Source organism: Nyctereutes procyonoides, unplaced genomic scaffold, assembly GCF_905146905.1.
Source record: "Nyctereutes procyonoides isolate TBG_1078 unplaced genomic scaffold, NYPRO_anot_genome, whole genome shotgun sequence".
NCBI lineage: Eukaryota > Metazoa > Chordata > Mammalia > Carnivora > Canidae > Nyctereutes > Nyctereutes procyonoides.
This window is the reverse complement of record NW_026575047.1, coordinates 37,508,798-37,525,314: the sequence shown is the minus strand read 5'-3', so window position 1 is coordinate 37,525,314 and position 16,517 is coordinate 37,508,798. Positions and strand designations below refer to the sequence as shown.

General features: G+C 47.1%; 2 protein-coding genes across 3 annotated transcripts in view; both read right to left on the bottom strand.

Annotated features, from left to right (window-relative positions):
• AP3B2 (adaptor related protein complex 3 subunit beta 2) overlaps positions 1-1,807 on the bottom strand; it is a 33,570-nt gene extending 31,763 nt beyond the window's left edge. For both annotated transcript variants that reach the window (XM_055326664.1, XM_055326665.1), the window contains exon 1: positions 1,623-1,807. In XM_055326664.1, the coding sequence (XP_055182639.1) occupies positions 1,623-1,735 (113 nt within the window). In that variant the 5' untranslated portion in view covers positions 1,736-1,807. The remainder of the gene's footprint in view (positions 1-1,622) is intronic.
• A 668-nt stretch (positions 1,808-2,475) lies between these two features.
• On the bottom strand, positions 2,476-4,046 carry LOC129510200 (uncharacterized; the record flags this gene model as incomplete). Its single annotated transcript, XM_055326182.1, has 3 exons — positions 2,476-2,540; positions 3,283-3,563; positions 3,752-4,046. Coding segments are annotated over 3 exons (609 nt in total), but the record flags the coding sequence as incomplete, so codon positions are not given.
• Between the last annotated feature and the right edge of the window lie 12,471 nt (positions 4,047-16,517).

Sequence of the window (16,517 nt, the reverse complement as noted above, 5' to 3'; positions counted from 1 at the left end):
CTTCACTTCCTTCTGTGGCTTTAAAATATATATATATATATATATATATATATATATATATATATATATATATAAAGAATCTGTCCTGGAATCCAAATCCTAAAATCTCCTAGCTCCTAGGCTTAAATACCCCCCAGAGTTTACAATCTCGGGCTCTCAAAAGCTGGGCTCCACATTATTTTCACAAATTTGTTTGTAACATCTTTATTTCCAAACACACTGTAAGGCACTACCATCTATCCAGTTACAAGAAATAGTAATCTGAGTATTATACTTACCTTCTTCCCCCAGTTAATCAGGTCTGTGAGCCCTCAAATCCTCTGCCCCTCCCACAGTCTATACCACCATCATGTCCCCTCCCCCAACTTCCACACCACCCCTTGTTTCCTCCTCAAACTAGCACACCCCAATCTCTTCTGCATAATTCAGCCTAGAATCCTAAAATGCAAATCTGTATAACCTGCTCAAAACCCTCATTTCTGGTCACTCCAGGGGACTGCACAACGATTTGGGCCATATCCCACTAGCACCTACAAAGCCTGGCTCTCCATCTCCCCTCTCCCTACCAGTTCTTTGCTCTGCCTAGAACACCCTTCATGCTCCCCTGCCTCTGTTCTCCAGGCCAGGCACCAACTCCTCGCATCCCTCCCTCTGACTGCTTCCACAGCATGGACTCTTCCTCTGTGCTCCCGTCTAGAGTCACTAGAGGATGAGGACTGAGAATGGTCCTGCATTCACAGTGACTAGGACAAGAATGGACATAGCACCCCCTTAAAATACTGGTTTCGTGGGGCGCCTGGGTGGCTCAGTGGTTGAGCTTCTGCCTTTGCCTCAGGCCGGGAAGGGGGCTGCAGGCCTACGGAGAGGGCCAGGGTGGGGCCCTCCCCGTGATCCCGGGGTCTTGGGATGGAGTCCCTCATCAAGCTCCTCGCGGGGAGCCTGCTTCTCCCTCTGCCCATGTCTCTGCTTCTTTGTGTGTCTCATGAATAAATAAATAAAATCTTTTTAAAAAAATGCTGGTTTCAGGATTTACAGATAAAGGAAAGAACCAAAGAATGAGCCAAAGGTGGAGGGCAAGAGTGGAAAGACCTCGTAGGGCTGAACTCCAGGGGCAAAGTGGGAAGCAGGTGTGTGAGCGCCAGCCTGATGGGAGCTGGGGGCCTGAGCGTGGGGCCAGAACGAGGGAAACGATCCGCAGGAGAGGCCCGGCTCGGGAGGCTCGGGGGGCACACGCAGGGCCAGCTTTCCCGGACAGGCCCCAGGCTCAGCTCACCGACGCTGAGCCTCCCCCACGGTCTTCTGGAGCCAGCTCGCCCCGCGTGGAAGAGGCGGGGAAGCTGTCGTGCAAGCCCACAGACCGCCGGCGCCCGGGGGGAGGGGGGAGGGGGGAGGGGGGCCGGGGTCGGGCCCTCCTGGTGGGCCTGCAGCCCCTTCCCGGTCCCCGCTGGGCCCCGGAGCAGGGCTGGGGCCGCGGGGACGGGCTGGGGACGGGCTGGGGACGGGGTGCGGGCAGGGTGGGGGCAGGGCCCGGGCGCCGCCGGGCGCGGGGAGGGGGCAGGGCGGGCTTCCGGTCCGCGCGGCCGGGCGCTGTCCATGGTGCCGGCGCGCCGCGGGCTCCTCACCGCTTGTAGTCGGAGGAGAAGATGCCGCCGCTCGCCGGGTCGTGGCCGTACTCGGGCTCCCCGGGGCCGGCGGAGCCGCCCTTGTCCTCGCCGTAGGCGGGGGCGGCCGACATGGGGCGGCTGGGGCGGAGGCCGGGGCCGGGGAAGCAGCGCGGGCCGGGCTCCGCAGAGGCCGCAATCGGCGCGGGCAGAGGCGGAGCGCTGATTTCTCAATCCGGGCCGCGCCGAGAGGCTCTTAAAGGGACCGGCGCGTGCGGAGCGGAGGGCGGGTCCGCGGGGGGCGGGGCTGAGCCAAGGGGGCGGGGCCCGCCCGCAGGCCTCGGAAACCCCCGCCCCCTCCCCCTGCCCGTCAGGAACCCTCGGTCCAGTAGAAGGACTGGATGCACCTCCGCGCCCCGCCGCTGGACTGAGGGTGGCACAGCCTTCCTGGAGACGCAGGGTCTCGGTGGAAGGGCCTCTAGGGGCTCCGCTCATTCCAGACACAGCCACACACGCTAGCCCACGCAGAGGAAGGAAAGCAGGGGACTGAAGAGGAGGCTGTGTCACAGCGCTGGGGGGGAGGGGGGGTCCTAGAGCGGGAGGGAGGCACTGCACCCCGAGACCCACTTCAGAGACCAAGGACCCTCCGTCTCCCTGCAACATCTTTCCTGCAAAATCTGGGCCCTCTGGTGGTGTTTTGGTTTCTCACCAGGAAGCCGGGGGTGGGGGTTCCTGAACGCGACAGAATTTAAGGAGGTCTGTCCTAGTGAGGAGCCTACAGCAGGCTGCAGGCAGAGAAACGGAGACTGAATAGAAGCGGCAGTGAGCCCGGAATTCATCTTTGCAAAATAGTTTAATGGCCATTTCTGAGGCCCCGTGCCTATTCAGGAGGGCCTAAGATCACACCTAGTCCATAGCCAAGTTCAAGTCCACCGACACCTAGGAAGGAAGGGAGAGAGGGAAGAAAGAGGCTGGGGTAAGGTCTGCTGTGACAGTCAGGACCCCTGGATCATGTGAGGCCCCCAGCTCAGTTCCCAAGGCCAGAAGTACCCCAAGGAAAGACGGCCTGGATCTAGAAAGTAGTGTCCAGGTTTGGTAAAGGGGTGGGATCTAGTTGGGCGTGAGTTTGGGCGTCGGATTGGATGGCTGGGGTCTCTTCCCTGGGCTTGAAGGAGGAGCTGAAGAGGGCTTGACTTGGTGAGCAGAAGAAGTGGTGAGAAGAAGAGTTTATAGGGCTGAGTCTTAATCTATAGACTAGGATCCCAGTGTCTCCAGAACCAGAATTTTTGGGCCTGGGTGTAAACGGACAGGGCCCAGGAAGATGGCTCCTAGGCAGGTTCCCCTGGGGGAACGGGAATGGAGGGTAACAAGGACCAGGGCAGCGCCTGGGTTTAGAAGTTGGTAGGCTGAAGGAAACAGATGTAGCCAAGATCTGTGAGCTGGGGCCTTCCTGGAGTGGGCCCAAGAGTTTCAGAGAAGTGGAATCTCCACGAGCTGGCAGGCCTAGTTTCCCTCTGGGTGCTTTGGGTCTGCCAGAGTAAAGTGGACCTTGTGTTTGAGGAACGTGGCCCGGGCTGGGAGGGAAAGTGTGAATTTTGCAGAAGCACACTGGTTAGCGGCATTTGGTAACTGGCTTGGGAGGTGAGGTGAGGTGGTGCAAGGGTAGCTGGGCAGCACTCACCGAGTTAATAGGACCGCTATCTATTTGCAGGGGGTCCAGGATGGGCATGGGGCCCAGCAGACGCAGCACGCAGTTGCTGCGCGTGGGGTGATATGGGGGCGGGTCCGCATCCATTGCCTCCCGCACGCGGCGCTCCAGAGCCACGCGGTCCACGCCGCCACGTCTACGCAGCACACGCCACAGCGAGCCGGAGCGCAGCATTGGGCGCTGCCCCTGTTTGGATATGATGCCTTCATAGGAGCCCAGTAACGGGTGAGGCCCTTGGCCGGCGACATTCCTCCCTGCAGGGGTCGCCCAGTGGGAGCAGATCAGCCTTGATCCTGCAGCCAAATCTCCCAGGCCCTGGGGGCCCTGAGCCCTGCACCCTGCGTGCCGGGTCGCCCATCTTCAGAGACCCGCACCTCCAGCATGGAACCCGCTTTTCGTTCTCGCTGCCCCACCCACTGGTGTCCCAGCCGGACATGCTCACCTTCAAAGTCGATGATCTCCCCGTGGCCACAGTACACACCCACGTGGGCCCCGCACCAGCGTCCGGTGGGGGACAACAGCCTGAACAGGAAGAGGTCTCCTGGCTCGGGCTCGCTGCCCTCCAACTCCACGGCCTCGAAGTGGCGACCCAGGAAAGCCTCAGAGAGGAAGAACTTAATGGTGCTGACTGCCCTGGTCAGGGCCTGAGAGGAAACAGGGATCAGACCGCTGGGGGTTTGTTTGCACAGGCCGGGATGACGGGGGAGCCCATTCCTTCCACTGGGCAGGAGGGCAGCAGGTCAGCTGGGCCTCTCAGGGCCCAAGGAGACCCATGCCTCTGTGTGCTGAAGAATGCCAGAGACCTGGGCATCACGAATGAATCCTACCCTGAGCCTGCTGAGAACCCCTCGGTTCCCAGCAATTGGGACCTGCTCCTCATCCAGTGTGTTCTTCTCATCCTAAATTCCAGCCTCTCCAATCTCCCTCCCCCCACTCCCACCACCCTCAGCATCCCCTTCCTCAACCATCTCCCATCTTGCCATTCCCTGGAGGCAACACCTGGGACTTGCATGTACCCGAGTTGAGCTGAAGAAACAGAAACCCAAATGACCTCTGGACCCAAGAGAGGCATCTCCTCCAACAGGCTCGGCAGCAAACCTCTATTGAGCAGCTGCTCATTTGATGTTTAATACAATTCTACAAAAAAGGGACAGTATCCCTGTTTTCAGGATAAGAAAACCAAGGCACACAGCTGTGTGTCTGGTCACCTTTACCTTCTGTTTCCCTATATGGAAGGAAGAGGTTTCTCATATCTACTGGGAACTAGCCATCTGGGGACTTGGAAAGATGGCCTCCTGGGCTGTGCCAGAGATATGGTCTGAGACAGTTCCCCAGGAAAGAAGGTGAAAATTGGGGCCTGTTGAGCACTGACCCATCCCAGGCTGGCAAGGACCTGCAAGGAAGTGGCCCACCACTCCCAGGTCTCTGGGTGTCTTTGTTGGAAGGGAGGGGCCTGACTCCAACAGATTTGACTGGGGTGGGAAGAACCCGTATGCAAACGAGGAGGAGTGGTGCTACTCAGCCAAAGTTGCAGAGGTGCCAACCACCATGTGGCTGTGTCTCTCTCATCCCTGACACTCTTGTTTCCTTTTTGGACCTAGCCTGTAGTCTCCTCTATGTATTCCTGGAGGTCTTGTTTTCCCAGACTAGAAGCTGTGGAAGACTGTGACCAGCTCATCCCAGTTTGCCTGGAACTTTCCAGGTTTTAAAATTGAAAGTTGCACATCCCAAACCCAGGAAAACCTGAATGGTCACCCTAGACTCTGGTCTCTCCCCTTCCACGTCCTTTGATTTTAAACGAGTCACATGCACAGCCCTCAGCCTTTGGTCATACTCTCTGGCAATCCCTCAGGTAGGGAGGGCACCTTGGTTCCTGCTTCCCTCTCCCCCCTTTAACACTAGGCCAAGTAGTGGCCACAGCTGTACCCTGGCCCCTACTGGGGCAGCAGGCATCCCACCTGGGGAGAAGACAAGACAAGCTGAGGACTTCTGCTGCTCCAGTTACCTGTGAAGCTCATCTAGGGAGGAAAACAAACAAAAAAACAAACAAAAAGAAACCTAGCTATCATCACCTGGCTGCTGAGGAGGGAGGGTTTAGGCCATTGCCCCTCCCTTTGTATCTCCCTGGGCTGTGTACTGTGTGTGTCTGTGTGTATGTGCATGGGGGGGGGGGAGCAGCTGTCGGTGCATGGCTGTGAACTTGTTGTGCCCCTGAGTCTGCAATACCAGATACAGGACTGGGAGACCGAATCCTGGATGAGCCACTTCTCTATTTGGGGCATCACATATACCACTTCCTCCCTGTGGGCCTCAATTTCCTCATTTGTGAACTGGAGGCACTGAGCTCAGAAGGCTGGGAATCACAGGACTATTGTGAGACACTGAGAGCTCTTTGTGAGCTGCACAGGGAGAGAAGGCAGTGTTTGTTTACCTTTGGTCTGCTCCTGAGCATGCAGAGTCAGGCATCAGGGGGAAGAGAGGTGGGGAGAAGGCATCTTTCCCAGCTCAGAGAAGAACAATGGGCCCTCAGAGGCTGGCTGCCTCCCTGTGACCCCTGGCCCAGAGCTCTCAGAGAATCACCCAGCTGGAAAGGCCCGGGCAAGCAGGGTCCCACCCCTGACTCCCTCTGAAAGTTCCCCAGTGGAGGTAGGAGTCCTGCAGCACTCCGGCCACCTTCAACCGGGCCCTGGAATTTGAGTCAGAGTCTGGATGAGATGTCCGTTCAGATAGAGGATCTAGGTCTACATGTGGTGCTCCACCCATAATAATATCTACTGCCAAAACACTGTGCTAAAACCCCATTTAGTCCTAACAACAACTGTCATAAAATAGATGCCGTTAGCTTTCCCATTTTACAGTCGAGGGAACCAAGGCTTGGAGAGATTATAAGCTAGTAGGTGGAGAAACCAGTGTTCAACCCCAGAGGGTCTGGTCTAGTGCCGTTGACCTCCACCACTGTACAAGTACTACAGCTCTCATGATGCTAGCACACGATGGCCCCCTTCCCCCAGACACCCCCACTAGGAAGTGCATCCTTCCCTTCCTGACCAGGAGAAACAGCCGCTCTTCCCTTTGGCTTTCATTGAACCAAGCCACCATTTTCCTTGTAAGAAAGGAAAGGAGCAGGGCCCGACCCATGAGCAAGAGACTGGGGCACAAAGCACCTCTCTTTTTGCACTGTCCTGACAATGCTGCCTACTTCACTGGGGCTTTGCTGGGGGCCTGAGCTTATCTCCTTTCACCTGAGGCTTTCAGGGGAACAGAATGATGAGGGTAGCCCTGGACCTCAACCCAATGGGGTCCTGTCACTAAATACAGACATTGTGGGGCCACTGTGGCAGCTCTTGGTTCTGGGGCTGTAGTCCGACCAGAACTTCCAACCCCTCCCATCCCCCTTCAGCCTAGCCCTGGACAGAGTTCTTCTGTGGGGAGGAAGGTTCTGGGGTCGCTGCCTTCAACTGGTACCTTCAGTCAGAACAAGGGTTGAGGCTCCCTACTGGGGCAGAGCAGGCCCTTCCCTTGAGCCCTCAGTAAACTCCGCTCTGACCCTTCCTGTCCTTTCAAAGGGTTTGCTCATCCCTCCCTTTTGGCACAGAGTAAGCCCACCTGAATCCCAGCCCCCCAGCCCAAGCAGCTTACCTTGGAGTGGCCACACTCCACATGTTGCTAGGTGCTCTCCTTCTGTGGCCAGAGCAGGGAGGACAAGCTATTAGTCCCTCAGGTAGACAAGGAAGCCAAGCAGGAAGCCCTGGGGCTCTGTCCTGAGCTTTAAGGCCTAGGCCATTTTGATAGTAGCACTCCCTCCTGGCAGCTCTGAAGGCAGGTGGCAGCCAATGACCATGAGGCTGGGGTCTGGGTGGGTTATTGGTGCCCTCACCCATCCTCTGTCTCTTCTTCATAATGTTCTGCCCCTACCTCCACACCTGCTTGTGCTTGCTCTCTGAACCCATACTTATCCCCTCACTGGCCCTCTAGGGTACCCAAGTGCCCCATTCCCACACTATTGTGGTCAGAGAAACTCTGTATTCCCTTTGAATGTATTGAGGCTTGCTTTATCGACTAACATATGGTCTATTTTGTTGACTATACTATGTGCACTTAAAAATATTTACTTTGCACATTTACAGTATTCTAGAAATATAAATTAGGTCAGTGTAGTTGATAATGTTCAGATCATCTATGTCGTTACTGATTTTTTGTGTTTTGTTCTTTCAGTTGTTAAGAATATTAAAACTTCCAACTATGATTGAGAGATGGTCTATTTCTCCCTTTAATTTGATTGAATTTAGGGCTCAGGTGGTGAAGCATCTGCCTTGGGCTCAGGTCATGTTCCTGGAGTCCTGGGATTGAGTCCCAAATGGGGCTTCCTACTCAGCGGTCTGCTTCTCCCTCTCCCTCTGCACCGCCCCCCACTTGTGCTCTCTTTCAAATAAATAAAATCTTTAAAAAAAATTCTGTTAAGTTTGTTCTGTGGATTTTGAAACTCTTTTATTAGGTACATAAACACTTTATGCATGTGATGTCTTTCTGATGAGTTGACCTTCTATTAGTATGAATGTCCTTCTTTATCTCTGCTACTGTGTTTTGCATTGAAATCTATTGCATCTGATGTCATGCTCCCCATTTGCAGGTTCTTTTACCATCCTATTACTTATAGTCTGTCTCTTTATACTTCAAGTGCAGCTCTTCTAGACAGAATATAGTCTTGTTTTATTCATTTTGGCAATCTCTGCCTTTAAACTGTTTAGTCCACAAATATTTCATATAATAATTGATATGGTTGGACTTAAGTCTACCATCTAAAAAATTCTTTTGATATTTGTTCCTTTGTTCTCCTTTTCCTGTCTTTTAACACAGTCAGGTATTTAAGAGTTCCATTTTATCTACTGATAGTTAACTCTACCTCTTTGTCTTATATTTGAGTAGTGTCTCTAAATATTGCAATACACCTACTGAACTTTTCACAACTACTTAGAGATAATATCATACAACTTCATGGGTTGTATGAAGACATGGGCCCATTTACCCCATCGCCTCTATATCCTTTATGCTGTATTTGTTATATATAACTATATACTTTATAAACCACAAGGTAACATAATTTTTGCTTTAAAGTGTCCTATCTTTTAGAGAAAAGGACAAACATCTTCTATGTTTACTCAGATATTTATCATTTCTGCTCATTCATTCCTTTTAAAGTATACTTAATATACAGTGCTATATATTAGTTTCAGGTGTACGATAAATCGATTGAACAATTCAATGCATTTCTCAGTGCTCATCAAGCCAAGTCTTAATCCCCTTTATATATTCCATACATCTCTCCATCCACCTCTTCTCTGGAAACCACCAGTTTGTTCTCTGTATTTTTTTGTTTGTCCTCTTCATTCATTTGTGAAGGTCTAAGATTTTCTCTGATATTATTTCCCTTTAGCCTGAAGAATTTCCTTCAGCATTTCTTGTCCAGATCTGCTGGCAATAAATTTAGATGATTTTCTAATCTGAAGATACTTATTTAATCTTCATTTATCCTATTGGATATAGAATTCTTTATTAATGATCTTTTTCTTTCAGTATTTTGAAGATACTACCCCCCGCCCCCGCCCTTCCCCACTATTATCAACCTTCATGGTTTCAGGTGAGAAGTCAGTGAAAAGTCCAGTCATTTTGTTCTCTAGTGTGTCATGTGTTTATCATCTTTAGCTGCTTTCAGTATTTTCTCTTTATCTCTCTTTTCAGCAGCTTGATTGTGACATGTCTAAGATTGGTTTTGTTCATATTTATCGTCTTGTGGTTCCCTGAGAGTTTGAATCTGAAATATTTTGTCTTTACAAAATGTAGGGATTTTTTTTTTTTTTTGGCCATTAATTAATCACATTTTTTTCTACCCTATTTTCTCTCTCATCTCCCTCTGGAACTCCAATTAATCCCATCACTTGAATATTGTTTGATAAGTCTTCTTTTTCAATATTTTGTTCTCAGTCCCTTAACTGAGATGTCTCTTGATATTTGATCTCACATTTTGTGTGGACACCATCAATTTGCTGTTAAACCCACTCACTGAATTATTTTTTCAGTTCTAGTATTTCTATTTTTTAAAATAATTTTTTCTCTGTTAAAATGCCTCATTCATGTATTCATTATAACTCTTTTCCTTAAACTCTTTTGTAGATATTTATAACACCTGCTTCAAATTCTCCCCCCCTCCCCCCCCAACATTTGAGTGGTCTTGGTATTTACTGCTATTGTCTGGCCTTTCTATTAATACTGAATTACACGGGATCCCTGGGTGGCGCAGCGGTTTGGCGCCTGCCTTTGGCCCAGGGCGCGATCCTGGAGACCCCGGATCGAATCCCACATCGGGCTCCCGGTGCATGGAGCCTGCTTCTCCCTCTGCCTGTGTCTCTGCCTCTCTCTCTGTGACTATCATAAATAAATAAAAATTAAAAAAAATACTGAATTACATTTGGGAGCAGGCATGTCTAGGATTCTTAAAATTCTGTAATAGACATTTGGGATGACATTACACAGATTCTACATTCTTTTATCTTCTGAAGAATGTTGATTTTTGTATTAGCAGGCAGTCAAATTAGTAGCTGGAATTTGATCTTGTATTTGTGTAGTTTGGGTTCAACCTTTGTTATGGTTTAAGTTTCCCCATTATTATTGGAGTAAAAGCCTTAGTCCCAGGACATAGTCTTCCAACAAATGGCCCCTATGGGATTTCAGTGGACAGTCTAAGGCATTTACCATGCCCCTTTGAGTTTGTGAAAAGCAAACTACAAATATCACCTCTTTTAGAGCAGGCATCAGCTGAAATATCTGGCCTTTGCTTCCTGCCTTTGACTGTTGCTTTCCACTGTACTCCTTGGAGTCTCACCCAAGTAGATGTGCAGAAAGGGGTCTTCTAAGGATTTGAGGGGACTTCCTCCCTGCCAGTGCCTCCTTTCTGGGTATTCTCCTCCAATATTCAGCCGCTCTGGCAGCAGTAAACTTTATCCACTGATATCTTTTGTATTTTTTTTAAACTATAGTTACCATGATGTAGATTACATTCCCAGGACTTATTTATCTAACTGGGAGTTTGTGCCTTTTGACCACCTTTACCCATTTTTCCCACTCCCCCACTAAAATCCACTGCTATCTTAAGCCAAGAAGTCTGTGGCTTTGTGCATGAATCTGAGCCACCTACACTGTGCAGCCTGGTGAGTGTCCTAAGGAGAAACCTTTGTAAAGATGGATCTCATCCAGTGCAGTTTGCTTCTTTCAGGGACCAAATCTACAGGTTCTCCTGATTCTTAGTTACTCTCCAATTCCTCCAAATCATTTAAAAATTTTATTTTTTTAAATTAACATTCAGTAAACTATTTTTGTTGTACATTTCTATGAATTTTAACACATGTATAGATAGATTAATCATGCAGAACAGTTTCACCATCTCAAAAAACCCTTTTAAACGTATTAGTACTGTCCACTTGGGACAATTACTGAACCAGAATTGACACATTATATTTTTTAACGTTTTTATTTATTTATTTCAGAAAGAGAGAGCATGCACTAGAGAGAGCAAGAACAAGTGGAGGCCAGAGGGAGAGGAAGAAGCATGCTCCCACTGAGCAGGGAACCCAATGTGGGGCTCGATCTCAGGACCCCAGGATTATGACCTGAGCTGAAGGCAGACACTTAGCTGACTGAGCCACCCAGGCGCCCCAACACATTAACTAAGGTCCATACTTCATTCAGCTTTCTTTACTTTTTTGCTAAGGTCCTTTTCCTGTTTCAGGATTCCATCCCAGATACCATATAACATTTCGTCCATCTCTCTCTGGGCTCCTCTTTTCACAATGGTTTTAATTTGCACTTCCTTAATATGTTGAGTATATTTTCTTTTATTTATTTATTTATTTATTTATTTATTTATTTATTTATTTATTTATGATAGTCACAGAGAGAGAAAGAGAGAGAGGCAGAGACATAGGCAGAGGGAGAAGCAGGCTCCATGCACTGGGAGCCCGACGTGGGATTTGATCCCGGGTCTCCAGGATCGTGCCCTGGGCTAAAGGCAGGTGCCAAACCGCTGCACCACCCAGGGATCCCTGTTGAGTATATTTTCATGTGCACTTCTCATCTATATAATCTTGTTGAAGTTCACCATTTTAAAATATACAATTTAGTGGGGTTTAGGTTGTTCATAAACATGCACAACAATCACCACTTATTGCAAAACATTTTCATCACCTTCAAAAAACACCCCATATCCATGAAGCAGTCACTCCGGATTCCCCTCTTCCCCCAGCTCCTAGTAACCACTAATCTTTTTGTCTCTAGATTTGCCTATTCTGGATATTTTATATGAATGGAATTATATAATCCATGACCTTTTGTGCATTTATCTTATATTCTGAAACCATCCTGAATTTATTAGCTCTGTTAGGTTTGTATGTGTTTTCTTTTGAATTTCTTATATATAAGATCATGTCATCTTTAAATAGAGGCAGTTTTATTTTTTCCTTTCTAATCTGGATGCTTTTTATTTATTTTTTCTTTCATAACTGTCCTGCCTAGAATGTCTAGTATGATGCTGAACAGGCATGGTAAGAACAAACATCCTTGTTTTATTCCTAATCTTTAAAGGAAAGCTTTTAGTCTTTCATCATTAAGCATGTTAGCTGTGGGCTTGGTGTGTGTGTGTGTGTGTGTGGTAAAACATACATAACATAATATTTACCATTTTAACCATTTTAAAGTGTATAGTTCAGTGGCATTAAGTACAGTCATAATGTCATGCAACCATCACCACCATCCATCTCCAAAATGTTTTCATTATCCCAAACTGAACCAACCAACAACCTCTGTCACAGTCCCCACTATTTTAACAATATTAAAAAAAAGTAAAGACGGTCCAACGACAACAATAAAACTTATAAGCCAATCTTTCTTATGAACAAAGATGCAGAAACTATCTTCTAAAATATTAGCAGACTGGGGATCCCTGGGTGGCGCAGCGGTTGGGCGCCTGCCTTTGGCCCAGGACGCGATCCTGGAGACCCGGGATCGAATCCCACGTCAGGCTCCCGGTGCATGGAGCCTGCTTCTCCCTCTGCCTGTGTCTCTGCTTCTCTCTCTCTCTCTCTGTATGACTATCATAAATAAATAAATAAATTAATTAAAAAAAACAAATAAAATATTAGCAGACTGAATATAGAAATGTATTAAGAATCATGATCAATTTGGATTTATTCTGAAAATTCAGGCATGGACTAAAATGGAAAAGCTATTAGAATAAATCACCCGCTATCAGATTAAAGAAAAGCCATATATTAACTCTCATTAAGTACATAAAAACATTGATTAAAGGTTAACATCCAAGATAACAGCTTTTAAGCAAGCTGGAAACGGGAAAGAACTTACTTAATAAAGGTTATCATGGCAAACACATTTAGTAGCAAAATGTCAGAGTTAAATTGTATCCCACAAAAATTAATATGTTGAAGTCCTAACCAATATCTCAGAATGTGACCTTATTTGGAAATAGGGTTATTGTAGATGTAATTAGTTAATATGAGGCCATTAGGGTGACTCCTAATCCATTATAACTGGTGTCCTCACAAAAAGAGGAAATGTGGACACAGAAGCAGACACATACACACTGAGAACACCATGTGAACATGAAGGCAGAGGTCAGGGTGATATGTCTATGGCCCAGTAGCACCAAAGGTTGCCAGTAAACCACCAGAGGCTACAGGAGAGGCGTGAAACAATTTTCCCTCACAATCTCAGAAGAAACCAATCCTGGTGACATGCTGATCTTGGACCTTTAGCCTCCAGAACTGTGAGACCATAAATTCCTATTACTTAAGTCACCCAACCTGTGGTACTCCATTACAGCAGCCTGGCAAATTAATATAGCTTCCTTTCAAAATTAGAACAAGACAAGGATGTCTGCTATTCACTACTTCTATTCAGCACTGTACTGAAGATGTTAGTGTTTGGGAAGAAAAAATTCTCCAAAACCCTCTTAGGGTCTCTGGCTGGACCAAAGAATTAAACTGATAAAAGATTAGCAGGAGAAAAGTGTAAAACTGTTCTTATATTTCTATGTGTACATGGCAGGGGCGGGGTGCTTCAGAAAAGAATGAAGACCTGAAAAAACGACCAGAGAAGAAAGCTTCTATACACTTTAGGCAAATAATAATGGGATTTAACACAGGGAGCCAAGTATAGTAAATGGTGAATGCGAGGATAGAAAAGATATATATATATATATATATATATATATATATATATATATATATATACACACACATATACATATACATATATACTCTGTCCCTGGGTCCTGACACAGCACTCTTAAAATCCTTTTAAATTCCTAGTAATGGGGATCCCTGGGTGGCTCAGCAGTTTAGCGCCGCCTTCGGCCCAGGGTGTGATCCTGGAGTCCCGGGATCGAGTCCTGTAGGGCTCCCACCATGGGGCCTGCTTCTCCCTCTGCCTGTGCCTCTGCCTCTCTCTCTCTGTCTCTCTCTCTCTCTCTCCTTCTCTCTCTGTCTCTCATGAATAAATAAATAAATTATTTTAAAAATATATTTGGCCTTTGACCCTGGTTTCGAACAGAGTTCCTAAATCCCTTCGATTCCTTCATTAAGTGACAGCAGTGTTTTTTTGTTCTATTGAGGTGACCCTGGGTGGGCTTCTGGGGGGTAGGGTGGGTCACCAGAAAGATCAAGCCATAGTAAGAAGTTTGGAACTTTCAGCCTCATCCCTCATCTCCACAGAGAGAAAAGGGGATAGAAACGGAGGTAATTTTATACATATATGTAAAATGTTATATGTAATTTTTATTTTTAAAATATTTATATTCAATATAGTTTTTATATATTCTGCATATTGATAATTAAAAGGAGCTATTGGAATAGGAATTTTATAATTAAATAAATTCTAGAGAATAACTAGTGGCCAGCATGAAAGATAATGGAAACTGGGAAAGCAGGTTTTCGGGGGTGGTTAGATGAGGGCAGATGAATTAAGAGATGAATGTGTCACCTAAAGCCACAGCAGACACAATAAAAAGAGAAGGACATAAAGGACCTATTGAGTGACTGACACTTGAGAACCCTTTTAGCTGGATTGTGCCCAGACATCCTTTCAAATCTCCCTTCCCAACCAAAGTAGGTTAAGGGTTAACATTTGTTCTACTCTAGTTCTTGATTTAGGTCCACTGGTAAATAATACTTTATACTCTTTCAAAATGACAGAACATTAGCATACTCGATCCTCTCAAGGTAAAGACAAACACATTAGAAAGAATGATTTTAAAGGGTCTTTTTCAAAGTTCAAAGGGCACAACCAGGACCCAACCCCAGGTGTTTTGACAGTTGAATTCCACAGGTAACAACATGAAGCAACTGTAGTCTATGTGGCTGATAATAGGGCTGTTGAGAGAGCGGCACATACACCTTCATGAGGTTTCAGTCCTGGCTCGTTGCAGATAAGCCTCATTTCCATCTCTACTCAGGATCATTCCAACAGAATACATTTAGAGGTCTTCAAATCAGGAAGATCACCACCAATATCTTTTTTGCCTTTCATAATTCTTTTTTTTTTTTTGCCTTTCATAATTCTATCAATCTTTCACAACAGCACTCAGAGAATTCTCTCATAGCATCCAAACAAAACTGTAGGGTTCATTTTTGTTTTTACAACTGACCCTTCTCACAGGCTAGCAGCAACATAGAGCATCTGTCCATCCCCTGATCTTTTTTTTTTCAATTTATTCATTTATGATAGTCACAGAGAGAGAGAGAGAGAGAGAGAGAGAGGCAGAGAGACAGGCAGAGGGAGAAGCAGGCTCCATGCACCAGGAGCCTGACATGGGACTCGATCCCGGGTCTCCAGGATCGCGCCCTGGGCCAAAGGCAGGCGCCAAACCGCTGCGCCACCCAGGGATCCCCCCTGATCTTGATTATGTTACTCTCCTCACCCCACAGTGGGTTCCTGCCTCCAGTGGAATGCTAGGAACATCCCACTGACCAACCAAGAACAGGCTAACCCAACTAAAAATCATCTTTCCTATAAAATAGTGTTTTATCACAATTAATTGCCATCATCTGGTCTCTTCAAAAGAGAATAAGTTTTTGTATTTAACCATGAACGTATGTGTATCTGATAGACTTATTCATCTGGGTTGAACTTGGGAAAGCCTTTAGGATGCTTCTGTGGGATTCCTGCATTTGCTATATTTGTGGTTCTGAGGTTCCAGGAGTATAGAGAACTCATTATCATCCTGGATCTTATCTACACACAAGTGTGAGAGCATCTGAATGCTCAAATTTTGAACATTTAGGATTTGAGAGAAAGGAATAAGGATCCTGGAGTCTGAGCGGTATGTTTTATAGTTTATTTAAAAGTTTTTTATTAATTTTTATTTATTTATGATAGTCAGAGAGAGAGAGAGAGAGAGAGAGAGAGAGAGAGGCAGAGACACAGGCAGAGGGAGAAGCAGGCTCCATGCACTGGGAGCCCGACGTGGGATTCGATCCTGGGTCTCCAGGATCATGCGCCCTGGGCCAAAGGCAGGCGCCAAACCGCTGCGCCACCCAGGGATCCCCTGTTTTATACTTTAGTAAGTTTGTCTCACTTAGAGTTCATTAACTATTTATTATCTTCCATGCTTCACTGGCCAATCTACTGGAGGTGGGGGGACAATGAGAGCAGCATGATCCACTGCAAACCCCAGAGGACATTCACCATGACCTGCTGCTATAACAGACTCTGACCACCTTTTCACTGGAGACATTCTCTACAGGACACAGCTGGGACTTACCTGAGCATGCATGGGTTACACTCTGGGTGATTCAAAGCATTATATAACTGGGCCACCGCATCACGATTCAAGGTGTTTGGGGCTAGATTTATATTTCAGATTTATGAGATTAAGAACGGAGGCAAACTGTCACAACAATCAGAAGTGAAAAATATCCCTCAAACATACAATGAAGGGATCCCTGGGTGGCTCGGTGGTTTGGTGCCTGCCTTTGGCCCAGGGTGCAATCCTGCAGTCCCGGGATCCAGTCCCGCTTCGGGCTCCCAGCATGGAGCCTGCTTCTCCCTCCTCCTGTGTCTCTGCCTCTCTATCATAAATAAATAAATCTTAAAAAAAAAAAAAAAGACTCACGGAGTCTTTAAAAAAAAAAACAACAACATAC